The sequence below is a fragment of the Misgurnus anguillicaudatus genome, chromosome 4, assembly GCF_027580225.2.
Source record: "Misgurnus anguillicaudatus chromosome 4, ASM2758022v2, whole genome shotgun sequence".
Classification (NCBI taxonomy): Eukaryota; Metazoa; Chordata; class Actinopteri; order Cypriniformes; family Cobitidae; genus Misgurnus; species Misgurnus anguillicaudatus.
Window position 1 is genome coordinate 30,103,330 of NC_073340.2, and position 18,263 is coordinate 30,121,592.

General features: G+C 35.9%; 1 protein-coding gene across 1 annotated transcript in view; it reads right to left on the reverse strand.

Moving 5' to 3' along the window:
* Positions 1-18,263, reverse strand: part of sdk2b (sidekick cell adhesion molecule 2b) — a 418,765-nt gene that overhangs the window by 24,217 nt on the left and 376,285 nt on the right. Inside the window, exons 26-40 of the mRNA XM_073867136.1 lie at positions 17,187-17,302; positions 16,755-16,944; positions 15,732-15,830; positions 15,217-15,411; positions 11,597-11,798; positions 9,848-9,951; positions 9,115-9,185; positions 8,105-8,240; positions 6,809-6,865; positions 5,974-6,075; positions 5,770-5,885; positions 4,268-4,454; positions 3,133-3,270; positions 851-1,060; positions 601-726 (exon numbers count right to left, since the gene is read on the reverse strand). Coding sequence (XP_073723237.1) covers positions 601-726; positions 851-1,060; positions 3,133-3,270; positions 4,268-4,454; positions 5,770-5,885; positions 5,974-6,075; positions 6,809-6,865; positions 8,105-8,240; positions 9,115-9,185; positions 9,848-9,951; positions 11,597-11,798; positions 15,217-15,411; positions 15,732-15,830; positions 16,755-16,944; positions 17,187-17,302 — 2,049 coding nt within the window. The remainder of the gene's footprint in view (positions 1-600; positions 727-850; positions 1,061-3,132; positions 3,271-4,267; positions 4,455-5,769; positions 5,886-5,973; positions 6,076-6,808; positions 6,866-8,104; positions 8,241-9,114; positions 9,186-9,847; positions 9,952-11,596; positions 11,799-15,216; positions 15,412-15,731; positions 15,831-16,754; positions 16,945-17,186; positions 17,303-18,263) is intronic.

The window sequence follows — 18,263 nt, forward strand, 5'->3', positions numbered from 1 at the left end:
GTTACATGAGTAGTTACACAAGTATAGTGGCATAAAATAAAATGTAATGCTTCTAAATTCATGCCTGTTTGGATCCTAAGGAATGAATGGGGCTAAGCTAAATGCTAACACATTCATGACGCACTGTACAAAAATTAATTGCATGTTTTGAAAAAAAGATAGGGATGTATTAATTTGTCTAAGTTGAGGTAATAACATAGTAAAATATTGAAAAACTGTGGTGTTTTCCTTTAAAAGTCACACACTAGGGCCTGGTTTCACAGACAAGGCGTTTAAGTACCTTTTACAAACATGTCTTAGAAAAAGACGTTACTGGTGTGTATCTTGAGATAAGTTGGTAGCAATGGCTAAATCTCTTATTTGGTTTTACTGATTTGTTTTAAACAATATTTTATGCCATTTTCTGTAAATTAAAGCACTTTTATTATTATTTTAGGGGTTATGTCACACTTTATTGGCAGATGTAGCTGAGAAATAGGACAAATGGGATCGCCATAGATTGCAACTTGTGTCACAGCTGCCTGTGCGCTAGCCGCTATGCCATGACTTTGAATTTTTCTGATATAATTATTATTATTTATATTAAATTTCTGATCTCACCTGAGGGTCTGGCCTCTATAACGTAGCGTGTGATAGGTGCTCGTCCGGGATCCCCATTGGCCCAATGGATGGTGATGGCGGAGCCATATCGAGAGATAAAGGGTTCACCAGGAGGGCCCGGGGCTCCTAATCAGAAGGAAGAAAAGGTGTAAAGGTTTTGTAAGCTAATCGTATATAGAGATTTACGAATGAGGGACAACATTAGTATTTAATTTTTTTTGTCGAGACACACAGATTTATGCGTGCAAACCTTCTCCAGGTCCTGTGGTGATGTTGGCCTCCACCTCTGGGCCGTAAGTGAAGGTTTTGGCACGGATGCGGAAGTTGTACGTGACGCCTTCAGCCAGGTCTTTGATTTTCAGCCACAGGGGTGCGTTTCCCTTCACGTCCACCGTCACGATTTTACTGACGCCTGGGGGGGAGGGGGAGTGAAGACAGTCGACACAGGCCACTGAGGACTCTAGACAAACACACTGCGTTTAGTTCAGGCAACAAGAGCTCTACACATACACGCTCACACGTACAGAGGCCATCCATCTTATTTCAGTCTTTGCTAAAAAAGTGTTACTCAATTGGTAGAGCACTGCTTCAGCAGCACAAAATGTTGTGGGTTCAATTCCCAGGGATCACACATAGGCCTACTTATAAAATGTATAGCTTGATATGTATAGCTTAAGTCTGCCAAATGCACAAAGGTAAATGTAATGTAAATAAAATGAACACTCGCCGAGCAACAAATGCTCAGTTGGTAGAGCATACACTAGCAATGTCATAGGTCATAGGTTTGATTCCCAGGTAATGTAAATTGGAATCCTTAAGACTTTGAATACACTAAGTCAGCCTGTAAAATGCCTAAATGTAAATAAAAGCTTGCCAGATAACATTTTAAGGAACTACAACATAACTGAGAAATAATATTTGTGGTGGGTGTAGTAGAGGTCTTCACTGGTCCACTTAGATCCGTAAACCCGAGGTCCAACCCGAGACCCTAGTCGAAAAGTTTCATGTGTGCCTCGGACACGGGTCGGGTTAATATTAGCGGCATCGGGTCTCGGGTAATTTAAAATTAATGTATTTCTTGGGTACATTTATTTGGACCCGAGAAGACCTCTATGGTGTTTTCTCTTAATTCACACACTATATTTAGCCTACTTCCCGTATTTTGAAGGGAGGTATCATCATGTGCCTCTTTAGGAGCCCACACCCATGCACACAAACACACACTTGCACACTATTCTGCGATTAGTAACTAGCCAAGTAAATAAAACCCAGTAGTATTACTAGACGTTAGAAAATTAACTTTTATGTAACTAAGACACAAGTTTAAGGGGCAGCTTCCCGCACAGGGTTTAGTTTAATCCAGGTTATTTTAGGACATTTAAGTAGTTTTTACAAAACAAACCTTCCAAAAAACATCACTAGTGTGCATCTTGAGACAAATCAATGGCACTGATATAATTTAAGATTTGTCAGTGCATGCTGCATTAAGTTAAGACAGCTCATACAAGCATTTTAATCTTGGACTAGACCTAAAGGGATAGTTCACCCAAAAATGAAAATAATGGCATTAATGACTCACCCTTATGTCGTTCCAAACTCGTAAGACCTCCGTTCATCTTCAGAACACAGTTTAAGATGTTTTATATTTAGTCCGATAGCTTGTTGACCCTTCGTTGAAAATCTACGTACGGTGTCCATGTCCATAAAGGTAATAAAAACATCAAAGTAGTCCATGTTACATTAGTGGGTCAGTTAGAATGTGTTGAAGCATCGAAAATACATTTTGGTCCAAAGATAACAAAGATTATGACTTTATTCGGCATTGTCTTCTCTTCCACGTCTGTGGTGGGGCGCATGCGCGGGATTGGGGTCACGTGACTGAAGTGACGCGGATGACGTACGAAGCGGCTGACGTGTTGCCTGGTGCGCCCCAGCTGTTTTTTTTTTGTGCTCTCTGGCTTCATTTACAGTCGGAGGGAGACGCACACTGTAAGTTTGAAAAAAACTTTGCAGGTTCTGAGGATAACACATAATCCACGTCACTGCAGTCACGTGACTTTAGTCTCGCGCATGCGCTTCACAACAGACCGGGAAGAGAAGACAATTCTGAATAAAGTCATAATTTTTGGACCAAAATGTATTTTTGATGCTTCAACACATTCTAACTGACCCACTGATGTCACATGGACTATTTGATGATGTTTTATTACCGTTATGGACATGGACAGTATACCGAACGTAGATTTTCAATGAAGGGTCAACAAGCTCTCGGACTAAATCTAAAACATCTTAAACTGTGTTCTAAAGATAAATGGAGGTTTTACAAGTTTGGAACGACACGAGGGTGAGTCATTAATGACATTATTTTCATTTTTGGGGGAACTATCCCTTTAAGCCCTCTCTGGGAAACTACCCCTAAAAGTTGTACATGAATGGCACCCAACAGGAAGTTAAAGGTCCCAAACACTGAGTGTATTAAAAGTGTTTGTGGCTCTTGATATATCATACAATAGAAACGAGAGAAACACTGACCATCAACAGGCATGCAGGGCTCGTAGATGAGTCTGTAGCCTTCGATGATGCCATTAGGAAAGACCGGCTCGCCCCAGGAGACGTTGACGGAGGTGGTGGTGAGCTCACTGAAATGAATGAAACTGGGAGCACTGGGAGCTGAAAGAGGAAAATAATGGAAATAATGATACAAATGTGACACGCCTGTCTAATCCTCATTGAAACTAAAAACAGCTACAAAATTACTTCATATTTTGTCTGTCTATATCTTTATGAAAAAAAAGGCAGGCATTACATAGAGACAAAAAAAACGAGAAGATAGACAGCTAGTAGACTACTGTGTATTTTATGTTATTCACAGCTTTCTCTAAAATAGTTTAGCTTTTATCCAAACCAGGGATGGAAAATCTACAGATTGGAAGCAAAGAGTAACTTGGCCAGCTGTCAGCAATGGTTAAAATTCCAGAAGTGTTTGTACAAATAAATAATTTCAAATAGTTTCCATCATTCCAAACCCCTGACCGACTGTGTTTACTGTAAATTAATCGCCCGCTTTAAGGAACCTTTATTACTACGCGAGCTTGGCATGCTTTAATAATTTATTTGACATAGCAGTTCTGCTTCAATTGGGATGTTTTACCACACTTAAAAATAGTCATCTAGACCTTTCAGGAGTGCAGCCATACATACAGTATGCCCCATGTATTTACATCGATTTTAACCAATATGTATACAAAATGTTAAATGCTCTCGATTTATAAGAAATATCCAGACAGCAGATGACTCTGTGCCAAATCCACACCAGAGCTGTTGATCTCAGCGCGGATCCGGGCCGGAGTCGTCTACTGTCTGGGTATTGGATAAAAGCATCTGCTAACTTATTAAATGTTAATGTAACCAGGAGTCGTACACTCTAGGTGGTCTGACTGCATCTGAAATACCATGGACTGCCACCTCTAACAAGTACAGATACAGAAAATGAGAGTTATCTAAGCATGGGTTATCACAGTAATGGAACACTATGATAATGGCCTTCCAGTTCTCAGTATATCATGTTCCAAGCACAACAGCCAGAACCAACGTTTTTCTTGTTATCTATGTTGATATACGCGAAGACCCTGAAAAAATAGATAAGGACTGCCTAAAGGATCTTCACCAGCTTGTTGCGTTCTTCCTCTGGTCGGCGGGCTGCGAGGTCCGTCCCCAGCTGCATTGAAAGCAGCAACGCTGATCATGTAGGTGGTGTAGCCTGTTAGATTCTTCAGCTTTACCCCTCCCTCAGGAAGGAAGAGAGTGCGAAGTTTCTCAGTCTCATTTTTTCGCTTATATTCCCAAAAGAAGATCTGCAGGGGTATACAACAAGTCATGCTTGTATCAAGGAAGTATGTGATTTATACACAAGGACATAAACTAAATAGACATAAGTAAATTTAACACACATTCCACTGTTTATAATGAATGAATTAAAGGGCAACTATTGTGCAAAATCCACTTTGGACATAAATGTGTATTGGCAATGTGTGAACACAACAACCCTACAATGAAAAAAATCCACCCAGTTCTTTTTTATCCCTATTAATCCAAAGCAGTCTCATTAGACATGCAATTTTGATTCTCTTCTTAATGTGACGTCACACTGATAAAGCCCCGCCCATAGCCAATGACTGACAGTCCTTCATTACCATAGTTTCCGCCCTCAGTGAGTTGTATGCTGTACACCATAGTGATGGTCGCTTTCAAAGCACTGCTTTATGAGGCTTCGAAACTTTTACAAATCTTTTGTTTCGAATCAATTGGTTTGCAGAGTGTTTTAAACTGGCCAAGTCACGTGATTTTAGCAAACAAGGCTTCACTATGTCATAACTATTTCAAAATGTTTAGAAAATCCGATGGTTCACCACTAGGGGGAGTTGATCACAAATTACCAGTGTCTAATATGGTTAGGTGAACTCGGGTCAGATTTATTATGAAAGTTCATAAAACATGCATCCTTCTGACTAATAACACTACCATTTTGTCTACTACTTGTTTATAGAAAGATTTAATGACAAAAAATGTGCATCATTTAAAAGGGAGTTCGTTTTAATGACTTGTTTGCCCTAAATGAAACTAAAACACATAATACACTTTAAATTATGTCTTAATTAGTTAAAATAAAATAAAGTGCAGATCTGCTTTTAAACAATATTGACCAGCAGGTGTCGCCAGCGTGTGTGGTGTTTCGAACGCTTCGGAAAAACTAAATCAATTTTCAAACGAATTGGTTCAATTGATTCAAAGCTTTGGAAAGCTTCGTTTCTCCCATCACTAGCCACCATAGCTCAATAGTGAAATACTATTGTCTTAAAATATAGGAATCAGCGTATATTAACTGAAAGTGTTTACAGTCTCTTTTGTTGAGGGAGTAAGGAGCTCATTTGCATTTAAAGGTACAGTGCATTTTTCCTTTGGACATGATCTATGGGGTATTTTGAGCTTCACAGACACATTCTGGGTATACCTGAGACTTATATTACATCTTGTAAAAATGGACATAATAGGTGCCCTTTAAGCATATGCACAGAAGACGTACTTAGTATGCATACTATGTAACAATACTATGTGTCATTTGAATGACAATAAATCATGCATTTATCCAAGTAGTCATCGAATTCTGACCTTATAACCCTGAATATCGCCATTCTGGGTCTCCAGTGGAGGCGGGTCCCAAGTCACATCAAACTGCGTTGCAGTAGCCGATTGGATGACCACATTTTGAGGCGGGGCGGTGGGAACTGTGGGAGGGGATTTGAAGAAGTTTTGATTCGTTGTCTTTTTTAGCTGATTTATCCATGGAAAAGGCTTAAAAAGAAGAGTGGTTACCCGCTTCTCCCACAAAGACTTCCTGCGGTGAGCTGGTGGGACCTTCACCTACAGCGTTATACACACTCATTCGGATTTCATAGCGCTTGTGTTTCATAAGGTCTACAAAAGCACACAAATCACAATTTCAGCTTACGATGTCTGATGGCAGATTATAATACAACACAGAACATTTTATTCAGTTTTTTTAACTGGACATTTTGTATTTGAGATAGCCGGGGTTGATAAGAATTGCAGATAAAACATGACACTTGCAGCAGATGTTTTACTGTATGGAACATATCTTTTTTGTGAACCTGTCTTTGTTTGGAAAATGAGTAAAAACACAGTTTTCGGTCAGGGTAAAATAAAGAGATACGTCAGTCTGGTTATCTTTATCTGAACCCTACTGACACACTGTTCTTCCTGTAACTGTTAACAGAAGAGAGAAACCAGACAGAGCTCTTAAAGTGTCATGAAAACATGTGAAGGAGGCTTAGAAAAGGGGCATGTCCATGTGGGAGGTGCAGATGGGTGGAGAGAAGGAGGAGACTGTGTAAAGGGGGAGTCGCCTGAAGCACAACAGGACAACTTATTTGAAATGACTAAACATATGAAACCAACCAAACAAAAAATTAGTGCTAACACTGTTTTTAAAATATCTTTAACCTGCAGACTAAAAAATTGGGTTTGGGGGTTTCATTTTTATTTCATGACTCTTTGTGTGCGGTCTGTGAGGTGAGAAGAAGCTCTCCGATAAAAGCTAGACAAAACAAGCAACACATGCATATTCTCATCACTTAAGAAAAGGATTTGTTTGTCAGACAAAACCATATATCAGTTTTATGTGACTTACTGTTCAGCTCATACTGAGTGAGGGAGGAGTCGCTGATTTTTAGCAAGCTGTAAGGAGCTGAAGAAGAGCAAGAGGACATTGATGAAAATTGATTAGGGCTGTCAAGAGATTAATCGCAATTAATTGCATACAAAATAAAAGTTTGTTTTTGCATACTATGTGTGTGTGAACTGTGTGTAATTATTTTGTATATAAATACACACATGCCCGTATGTATTTAAGAAACATTTACATGTATATACAGTATATATATTTAGTACATAAAAATAGATATACATATATACATATATACATATATAAAATACACACATATGTAATATATATATATATATATATATATATATATATATATATATATATATATATATATATATATATATATAATTTATTTTTGTTAAATTTATACATGTATGTACTGTATTTTATATATATAATAATTACACACAGTACACACACAAATATTTTATGGCAACACAAACTTTTATTTTGTATGTTGTTAATCGCAATGAATCTTTTAAATATATATATAAAATTCTATTAAATATCAGATAAAGAATATATATACTAGACTTTTTCGAGTATAATTATATACTAGAAATTATTTATTGCACATATAAAAATGGTAGAATTACTGGTTAGAAAAAAAACAATGATTATAAAATATAATTATTTTGAAATATGCATGAAGTTAAAACAACTTGGTTTTGCAAGTTAATTCAAAGTACGATTTTAAGTTTGACTTGTGCTAAGTTGACATACCGGTAACTTATACAAACAAGCTGAAATTGTTTAACTTAATTTGTTAAGATAAAGTAACATAAAAATATATCTTAATTTAACATAATTTTTGCAGTGTGCATGTAAACTTAATCCTTAATAAATTATTTATTAATTATATTTTATTATATTCTTGAAATTAAATGCTTTATTATGCTGCAATTTATTTCTTGCAAAGGTCTCAATGGGGTAAGCAAAAAAATCTTGAACATTTTTCATAAAAACTAAATTCAAGAAAAATTCAAGAAAAATTTGCTTACCCCATTGGCAGATTTTTTTTGCTTGTTTTATGCACAAAATCACTTAAATTTGATATTTTTGTTCTTAAAACTACACTTATTTTCTTTTGTCGTTTTAGTCATAAAGAAAAAGCATCTTAATTTAAGAAATTTTTAATATTTTTACTGAAAACAAGACAAAAATACTAAGATTTTTTTTCTTGAAAATATTTTTTTGCAGTGTGCTATTACTACTACTTTGCCCAAAAAAGTTGTCAATACTGTATGTTATTCTGCTTACAGGTGAGATCTGCCCAGCCAGCTGAAACACTGTTGATGGTGTGGACACTGAAACTCCGGAGTCGGTCGTAAAGGAGCTCCCGGTACCGGATACGGAAACCAAGCAGGATCCCGTTAATCTTCTCCTCAGGAGGCGGCTAAGGCAGACGAGACATGTTGAATACATTTAAATGTCATCATGTTATCATCAACATTGTCAGTAACACTTCACAATAAGGTTGTATTTGTTAAGGTTGTAACGTTAGTAAAAGCTAACATGAACTAACAATGAGCAATATAGTTTATTAGCATTTGTTAATCTTTGGTTATGTTAGTTAAGGTCAATGAAATTATTCATGATGTTAATAGTTACACGTTTGATAAATTTTTTTATTTTTTTATTTACATAATTAAGATTAATAAATGCTGTAAAAGTATTGTTCATTGTTAGTTTATATTAGCTTGTCCATTAACTAATGTTAACCAATACAAACTTATTGTAAAGTGTTACTATACCAGACTGTCATTAAAAATAAAGTGTATCACGTCTGAACATCTGTCATTGATTGGATAACAAAACATCTGGAAATAAATAAGCCTTTAAATTTTAGCTGTGTGATTTGTGGTGGGATTCTGTGATTCTTAGTAATTGGACATTTAGAAAACACAGCATCAGGTTTATCCATTTTTTTTTTTTTTTTTTTTTTGATGCATGCAAGATCAAACTCGGTCAATTTGACAAACCAGACTTTCACAAATTGCACGCTCAGGTTTAACGATTATTTAATCTCGCCAGTGAAATTCCCCCTAATAAAGTATGAATGAAAGGGCCCGAAGGGAGGAGCCCGTTCACTCACCCTTTCTCTACCCCCATGGCGGCGCCTGTCGCACTGTAAATCAGGGGTGACTTTGAGAGCATGTGTTTAACATACATACTTCGCCCTCTTGCTCTGTTATTACAAGTCGATGATTGATAGGTTCAGCCGATGGGATGTATGATGAGAAACAAAGAGGAAAGTCCCGCCCCCTTACCTGCCAGCAAATCAGAACGGAGGTTGTCGTGTGTGGTGTGACGGTGAGGATGGTTGGAGCTTCGTCTGGTGCTGGACAAATACAAAAAAAATTTAGATTTGGGTTCTTGGCATATTTGTAAATATATTTCAGCCCTGATGTCTTATGCTACATAAACACTCAAAAGACTGCATAGCTAAACGGCCAAGTCTGTCTCACAGCCTGATTTATTGTGATGGGATGTTTGCAGGCATTATGCACAGGCTGTATCACTCCACTAAAGTTGCTACGGTACAATTGAGTCTCATAGCAACCAGAGATACTGCATTACCTCATTTATTCCCTCGCCTCCAGCAATGACATCACCACTGGAATACAATAGCATCACCTGGCTTTGCCATAAAAGCGTGGGTGCTATCGTGATATAAAACAGGCCTCTCCACTAAAGGTAGAATAGAAACTGTCCTGCATAATGGCCAATTCATAGAAATCGCATGCAGAATGAATTGACTGTATAGTCGTTTTGTGTTTGTATGAATGATTCAGAATATAAACTGAAGCCACGGTAGCAAATAAAGCATTTGCAGTAGTCAATGGCTCAGTTTGCTTGATATTCATGACTCAACACGTCTTGATGTTTGTTAAAGCATAAAGAACTTTACTGTTAAACATTTTTGATAAACCATAAGGCAGTGTAATGAAAATTTGGTATTACTTTTTGCATGATGGTAATAATAAGTGAGCATTTTCTTACCATCCTGTAGTGTAGTGATGGCTTCGCTTTCATCGCTGTAGTCACTGTCTCCAATATCATTAGTAGCTTTTACTCTGAACTGATATGAAGTAAAAGGCTTCAGTCTAAAACAAAGAGAGAACATAAAAATTGCTTCTAATAAAAGATGTCTACCCATTTAAAACACTTTTCAGAGTCACAAAGATTTAGAAAACAACTCAAAGTAAAAATACAGGACACTGCCAACACCATCAATAGCATGAAGTTTTGGGTAGAAACAATTTGCAATTAAAGAGATTAAAAAGAGAGAAATTTGTTCATCATTTACTCACCTCATGTTGCTTCAAACCTGTATAAATTTCTTTGTTTTGCTGAACACAAAATTAAGATATTTGAAGAATGTTTGTAACAATGCAGATCTGGGGCACCATTGACTTCCATAGTAGGAAAAAATAATACTATGGAAGTGAATGGTGGCCCAGATTGGTTTGGTTAGTACAATTTTTTTTAAATCTTCATTTGTTTTTAGCAGAAAAAAAAATCAATCATAAAGGTTTTTAACAACTTAAGGGTGAGTAAGCAATGACTGTTTTTTTTATTTTTAGTGCTACTCTTTAATAGGTGTTTGATTTGATCTAAAAATGATTTTTGCAAACTCAGAACAATTTAGTTTGATTTACAGTCATGATTAATTTAAACTGTTACTGCAATATAAACTCAAAATAATTTTTTAATGAAACTTGATACACAGTTTAACAGTTCAATTGAGTAACTTTATTCATTCGTGATTCCTGCGATTTTTAGTTTCTAGCTTACCAAAAAAACAACTCTTCCACAATTCACAAAATCACATAAGATCCGTGCATATGAATCGGCAGGATTTGTAATCGATGTATCGAAAAAGTGAACGAATCATTACACCTCTAGTAGGGCTGTCACAATGATTAAATAATCGTCTCATCGCAATTGTTTGACCTCATTGTGAGGATTTCAGATCACCGCAATGATTGCACATCTCTTTAAAAAACACAAGGGGGAGCTGCAGCGCCTGTATAAACGAGACAGTATCAGATTACTTTTAAATATGTGTTATGTGTATTAATATTTACTGCCAGGTAAACCTTGCAAAAGATTTAATTTAAATAATCACAAGAATGTGTGAAAATAATAAACAAAAAAATGCAGGAGAATTAAATGTAAAAGCAATTAATCGTCGTAATCGTCAAAGCCCCCCAAAACAGGCAAATAATCGTCAAAATCGTCACAATTTCTTAGACCATTAACTGCCAGCCAAATTTCTTAACCGTGACAGCCTTAACCTCTAGTCCAGTGTTTCTCAAACTTTTTCAGCCCAAGGACAACTTTATCTTCCATTTTTTTCTGAGGACCACTTAAAAGAATCCTACTTAAAAATCTACTTACTTAAGTGAAGATTGTACAAACACTTGCCTTATTTAGGTCATCTTTTGGCGGACCACTGGGGGGCGGACCACACTTTGAGAATTACTGCTCTAGTCAATATAAACACTGAATATATTTTATGAGATCCCTTCATGCTTTAAAATTGTACTGTGCCTTAAAGGGGTGGTTTCCCAGACCGAGCTTAAGTCTAGTCCCACTAAAATGCATATTTGAGCTTACTCAGTTTAAAAACAGTGCCACTGTTCAGTAATGTTTTAAGGTATGTTTGTGAAACCTAATTAAATGTCCTAAAATAACCGGAATAAACGAAACCCTGTTTGGGAATCTTTCCCGCTGTTATTGATGTACCTGTCCACGATGTAAGAACTGGACTCGTGGCTAACGGATGCAGAATGAACGGTCCAGTTCTTCTGGGGCAGCTCTCTGACTTGAACTGTGTAGTACCGTACCGGCGATAAACCGTCACTGCCCGGTTCCCACGACAGCAGCACGCTGCGAGCCAGTACGTTCTCCTGCGGCACTGTGGGACGGCTGGTGGGCTGTGGTCGGGCTGGTGATCAAAGGTCAATCGGGTATAAAGTGTTAAAACAGATCCCAAATGCTATCGATTGTTTCCTGCAGTGCAAGGGAGTAAAAAATAGCTCAGCTTTTAAAAATGCAACTGTGAAAATCACTTCAATATGAATCTTTGACATGACCTTAGGATATATTTACACAGAATGTTCTTTACATTATGTATGATGATTTCATTTTAAAACAGTAAATCAGAAAAAAATTACTTTAGCCGTATTTTCACAAGTCTGGTTTTAGTCTACTACTTTTTCAAAAGGGTTGCATTGGAGATTGTAATTTGAAACTATGAGAAGCTTGTATTTCAGGACGCTTCAGCTTGGAAATGTGTGTGGTATAAAAAAATATTTTGGAAATGTAAGAGAAAAGATTATCGTGTATTTAGGATTCTCACAATACCTTATATAACGGCACAAAACCTCTGAACTCTTCGCATTCGCATGAGCGCAGTACATAAATAATCTCAGGTCTGATTATGATGTGCCGGTGGAGGAATGTGACTTTGCTTGAGTGAAAACCAGAACAGCAAAAACCCTTTGCCAGACGTCTCAGACCACACCGAATCAGATCTGGCTGAAGAAGGCTGACTTGTTTTTTACATGACATAAGTGGACTGTTAACTTTTCAGTTCAGAGATAAGGACACTCGTATTATGTAAACAATAATGTCACTTTTGCAACTGGTCACTTTATTGTCTTATTGTCTTGTGACTTATTGTCTTATCATCTAGCAATTATCGTTTTTTTTTTACTTTTACTTTTGCAATTCTTGTACATTATGTAATCTCTTTATATCTGGATTTGGTTGTGTATATGGGTCAGTGACAAAAACGGTTTGGCAAGATGAGAAATTATTATTATTATTATTATTATTATTTAATTTGTTTTAAAAGCATGCATCAGGTTTCTTAAAAAAAAAAAACTTTTACTTTTTGCAATTCTTGTACATTTTGTAATCTCTGTATATCTGGATATTGTTGTGTATATGGGTCAGTGACAAAAATGGTTTGGCAAGATGAGAAGTTATTAATATTTTTTATTTGTTTTAAAAGCATGCATCAGGTTTCTTAAAAAAAAATATACTTTTACTTTTTGCAATTCTTGTACATTATGTAATCTCTTTATATCTGGATTTGGTTGTGTATATGGGTCAGTGACAAAAACGGTTTGGCAAGATGAGAAATTATTATTATTATTATTATTATTTAATTTGTTTTAAAAGCATGCATCAGGTTTCTTAAAAAAAAAAACTTTTACTTTTTGCAATTCTTGTACATTTTGTAATCTCTGTATATCTGGATATTGTTGTGTATATGGGTCAGTGACAAAAATGGTTTGGCAAGATGAGAAGTTATTAATATTTTTTATTTGTTTTAAAAGCATGCATCAGGTTTCTTAAAAAAAATATACTTTTACTTTTTGCAATTCTTGTACATTATGTAATCTCTTTATATCTGGATTTGGTTGTGTATATGGGTCAGTGACAAAAACGGTTTGGCAAGATGAGAAATTATTATTATTATTATTATTATTATTTAATTTGTTTTAAAAGCATGCATCAGGTTTCTTAAAAAAAAAAAAAAAACTTTTACTTTTTGCAATTCTTATACATTATGTAATCTCTTTATATCTGGATTTTGTTGTGTATATGGGTCAGTGACAAAAATGGTTTGGCAAGATGAGAAGTTATTATTATTTTTCATTTGTTTTAAAAGCATGCATCAGGTTTATTTCAATGTTTTTTTTTACTTTTACTTTTTGCATTTCTTGTACATTTTGTAATCTCAGTATATTTGGATATTGTTGTGTATATGGGTCAGTGACAAAAATTGTTATTTTTTAAAACTTGTTATAAAACCATGCATCAGATTTATTTCAATGCACAGTGTATTTATGTTAATTTTAAGAAATAAAAAAAATTACATTTGCACCACTTTTATGAAAGTTAAGACTGAATGGACCTGAAAAGGTCAAATGGTGTAACCGCCAATTGTGCCAAAGAATAATAAATAATTAATATTTTATCCACTTTGATGGCATGTAAGCTTTATCGTCATAATAATAATAATAATAATAATAATAATAATAATAATAATAATTTTAAAATATAATTTTATTTGTATTTCTAAATGTAAATTTTAATGCGTTTTTCAAAAATTTGTCCTGACACATGCTGAAAACAGCTCTTTTTTCTGAATAATCTTTGATTATGTAAAATTATGTAAAATGTAAGTAAAATATCATATTACACTAAACTAGATGACTGTATTTTATTCCACATTTTTATGAATATATATATATATATATATATATATATATATATATATATATATATATATATATATATATATATATATATATTTTTTTTTTTTTTTTTTTAATAAAATACTAGTTACACCAATTGAAACAGACCGTTACACCACATGAAATTTTTTGCAATTATCCCCCAAATATTCTGTCAAAATGAAATAAAACCAGAAATTTTATACTTGGTCCTCAAATAAGGAGAATTTATGCTAGTAATCTGCAAATGTATCTCAAAATTTTAACCCTTTTACATTTAATTTATTCATACACTGTAAAAAAACTTTGCTGCCTTAAATTTTTTTGTTAAATCAACTCAGATTTACAAGTCATGTCAACAGCGATGAGTTGTCACAACTTATAAAATATAGTTGAGAAAAGTCAACTTAATTTTATAAGTTATAACAACTCACCTGTAGTTATAACAACTCGTCAAGATAAATAATAGTTGAAATGACTTGTAATTCCGTGTTGATTCAACAAAAAATTTTAAGGCAGCAAAGTATTTTTTACAGTGCACAGACACAAAATAATTAATGCCATTGACCCATATAGCAGTACATGTATATTGTATTGTGTTTGTAGTTTATATCTTTAATGTTCTTGTAGTACTTGTACATATAACAATAAAGGACTTTGATTGTGAGATGTGGAACTTGATGTCGAAAAACATATGCTTTGTATCTCTTGCAATGCTTTGTCAAGTTAGGTAATGCAGATTGCAACCCAAGAGGACATATTTAAAGCCCCTTTTCAATCATTATGTGCCACTGAATTTACATGTAACAATTTTATGCATTTGGTAGACACTTTTATCCAAACTGACCACAAAATACACATTTTTATCAGTATGTCTGTTCCCTGAATTCAAACCTATGACCTTTTGTGCTGCTAACGCAGAGCTTCAATGAAACTCTATTGCGTTTGATAATATCTTATTTGTTTTACTATCTAATGGCTAGGGTTTTTAAATCAGACCTTTGATCATTTATTTATTGCTTCATGTCAACAGCGGGTAAAGCTCCACATTGATCGGATGTTTGGTTTGGATCGTCTCCTGTTCTCTTGATGAAGTGCGACGCTAACATGTGTTACCTCTCTTCTCTGTGGTGACCACCAAAGCCTCCGCCGCTTCTCCCCAGCCTTTGCGTGTCTGCGCTCTGATGCGAAACACGTAGACGGATTCCGGTCTCAGTCCGGTGACCGTGTACTGCCGAGCGCTGGAGTTCAGCACGTCAAATGTGGCCGTGTTGCTATTGGTGGAGTTCAGGCGGTAAGTGATCTGATAGGCTAGAGGGGGAGATCAAAGCAGGTTTTGCAATCGAAATTGTTTTAAATTTTTATCCGTTTGCCTTGTTGCATGATTATAAGAAGCAGAAGCTAATGAACTAAAGCAAAACAAATTTATTAAAAGCCACTTAAGAGAGAAAGACAAAGAGTAAGGGCAAATAATGCCAATATAAGCTGAATTCTCAATAACAATACTTTGAGATGGGTTGATTGAATATTTTTGTCCGTGCATATTTGCATAATTTACAATGCAAAATGTAAACCATTTTGATGACCACAAACAGAAATAAACAAATGTGAAAACAAGCAAACTCTTTTACCCAGTATAATGCCATTGGGCTGAGAGGGGGGTTGCCAGATAAGTCGCACCGAGGTCGTCCTCACTTCAGGAAACAAAATGACCACAGGTGACCCGGGCACTGAAAAACAACATCATACTTTAATAACTCTATTAAAGCTATTGTATTGTTTAGAAATAAAAATGATTAATTAATTAAAGGAATAGTCTACTCATTTTCAATATTAAAATATGTTATTACCTTAACTAAGAATTGTTGATACATCCCTCTATCATCTGTGTGCGTGCACGTAAGCACTGGAGCGCGCTGCAACGCTTCGATAGCATTTAGCTTAGCCCTCATTCATTCAATGGTATCAAACAGAGATAAAGTTAGAAGTGACCAAACACATCAACGTTTTTCCTGTCCAAGACGAGTGGTTATGCGAGCAAGTTTGGTGGTACAAAACAAACGTAGCGCTTTTCTAAGCGGATTCAAAAGAGGAACTATATTTTATGGCGTAATAGCACTTTTGGGAGTACTTCGACTCGGCGCAGTAACACCCTCCCTCTCCCATTATGAGAGTGAGAAGGGGAGCGGACTTTTCAGGCGAGTCGAAGTTCTCCCAAAAGTGCTATTACGCCATAAAATATAGTTCCTCTTTTAAATCCGCTTAGAAAAGCGCTACGTTTTATTTTGTACCACCAAACTTGCTCGTATAACTACTCATCTTAAATAGGAAAAACGTTGATGTGTTTGGTCACTTCTAACTTTATCTCTAAATGGTACCATTGAATGAATGGGGCTAAGCTAAATGCTATCGAAGCGTTGCAGCGCGCTCCAGTGCTTACGTGCACGCACACAGATGATAGAGGGATGTATCAACAATTCTTAGTTAAGGTACTAACATATTTTACTATTGAAAATTAGTAGACTATTCCTTTAAAACTATAAATAAAACAGACATTTCCAGATGCCCCCTAAATCTGTCCATGTCTTATAAACAACATGACACATCTACAAATCCAATGTTAACTTGATATCTCTGTATGGTAGTACACTCACCATCATCTAGGGTTCGCTCCAGGATCGGAGGGGAACTGGGACGACCGTCTCCGATACGAGTGAAGGCGAGAACCTGGATCTCATACAGAACGTACTTTCCCAATCCGGTCAGCTGAACACTATGACTGCCGTTTCCTTCCACCATCCAGAACTGAAGAGGAGCATCTGAGTCCTTCTCTTTATACACCACCTGAGAAAAATATTTGACTATAACATGCACTGATAGGACCCTGCACATTTATTAAGCAAGTAATTTGATTTTATATTGACTATAAACTTTTAGTTCTTTTCAGATTATCCAAAGCGGCTTACAATGGATTCAAAGTAGTGCACAATATAATACATTTTTATTAGATTAAACCCATGACATTTATGCTGCTAGCACGATGCTCTACCATTTCAGCTACGCAAACATATAAAGGTCTCACAGACCTTATAGCCCAGGATGAGTCCATTCCGGTCCGGATCGGGAACTTCAAACCACCGAACCAGGATGCTGCTGGAGGTGGTGGCAAATGCAGAGACATTGGTGGGGCCACAGGAGGGGACTACACCAAAACAGAGAAAGAAACAAATAGTATAGTCTTAGTCTTTTTAGGTCTATGCATTTCAAGTCCTCAATACGATGAAATATGTGTAATAGAGTATTCACACTAGTTTACTATGGGGCGGTTTCCTGGACAGGGTTTAGATTTCATCCATGACTAGGCCTCAGTTATATTAGGACATCTAAGTAGTTTTTACAAACATATCTTACAAAAACCAATACTGGTGTGCATCTTGAGACACAACAATGGCACTGATATAGTCGATCTAAACTAAAGACATTTCTCTTTAACAAAGCATTCACATAATTTGTCTAGTAAATTTACTTATCCCGCAAAAGTTTGCGTGTCCAGAAAAAAAGCATTCACATAACTCATCTGGGTAATATACTTATGCCGCAATAGCTTACCTAACTGGAACCAATATTATAAACCACAATACTGTGTGACACTGGCATTAAATGTGAACGGCCCCTACCCTTATAGGATTTTGTTTCTCTTTCCCTGTCTCGTCCTCATTCCCGAGGACAATGGGACTAAAGACCCAGTTCCGGCTGCCGTGGAGGGCATCAAGCCACTGATCTACTGGCCTTCCTTCAATGTGATGCCTAACCGATGTCAGACCAACGACCACCTGCCCCCGTCTAATCTACTTATCTGTGTATACATACATAAATATTATGTTTTAATCCCCATACAATTGTTAAAAAAAATCGTACCTATTATATAATATATCCTCTATAGAATTAGTTATGTCTGGCTCTCTCCCAAAGGGTTTTTTCCCTACTAGGACTTTTCCCCACAGGGTTTTTCTCCTAGGTTTTTTTCTCAACCCCTGGGGAGTCTGCTGATATTGGCTTAATTTAGCACCCTCTTTAAATAGGGAAAACATGGAAGTGTTTAATGGCTTCTAAATTCATCCCTGTTTGTATCTTAAGGAATGAATGGGGCTAGGCTAAATGCT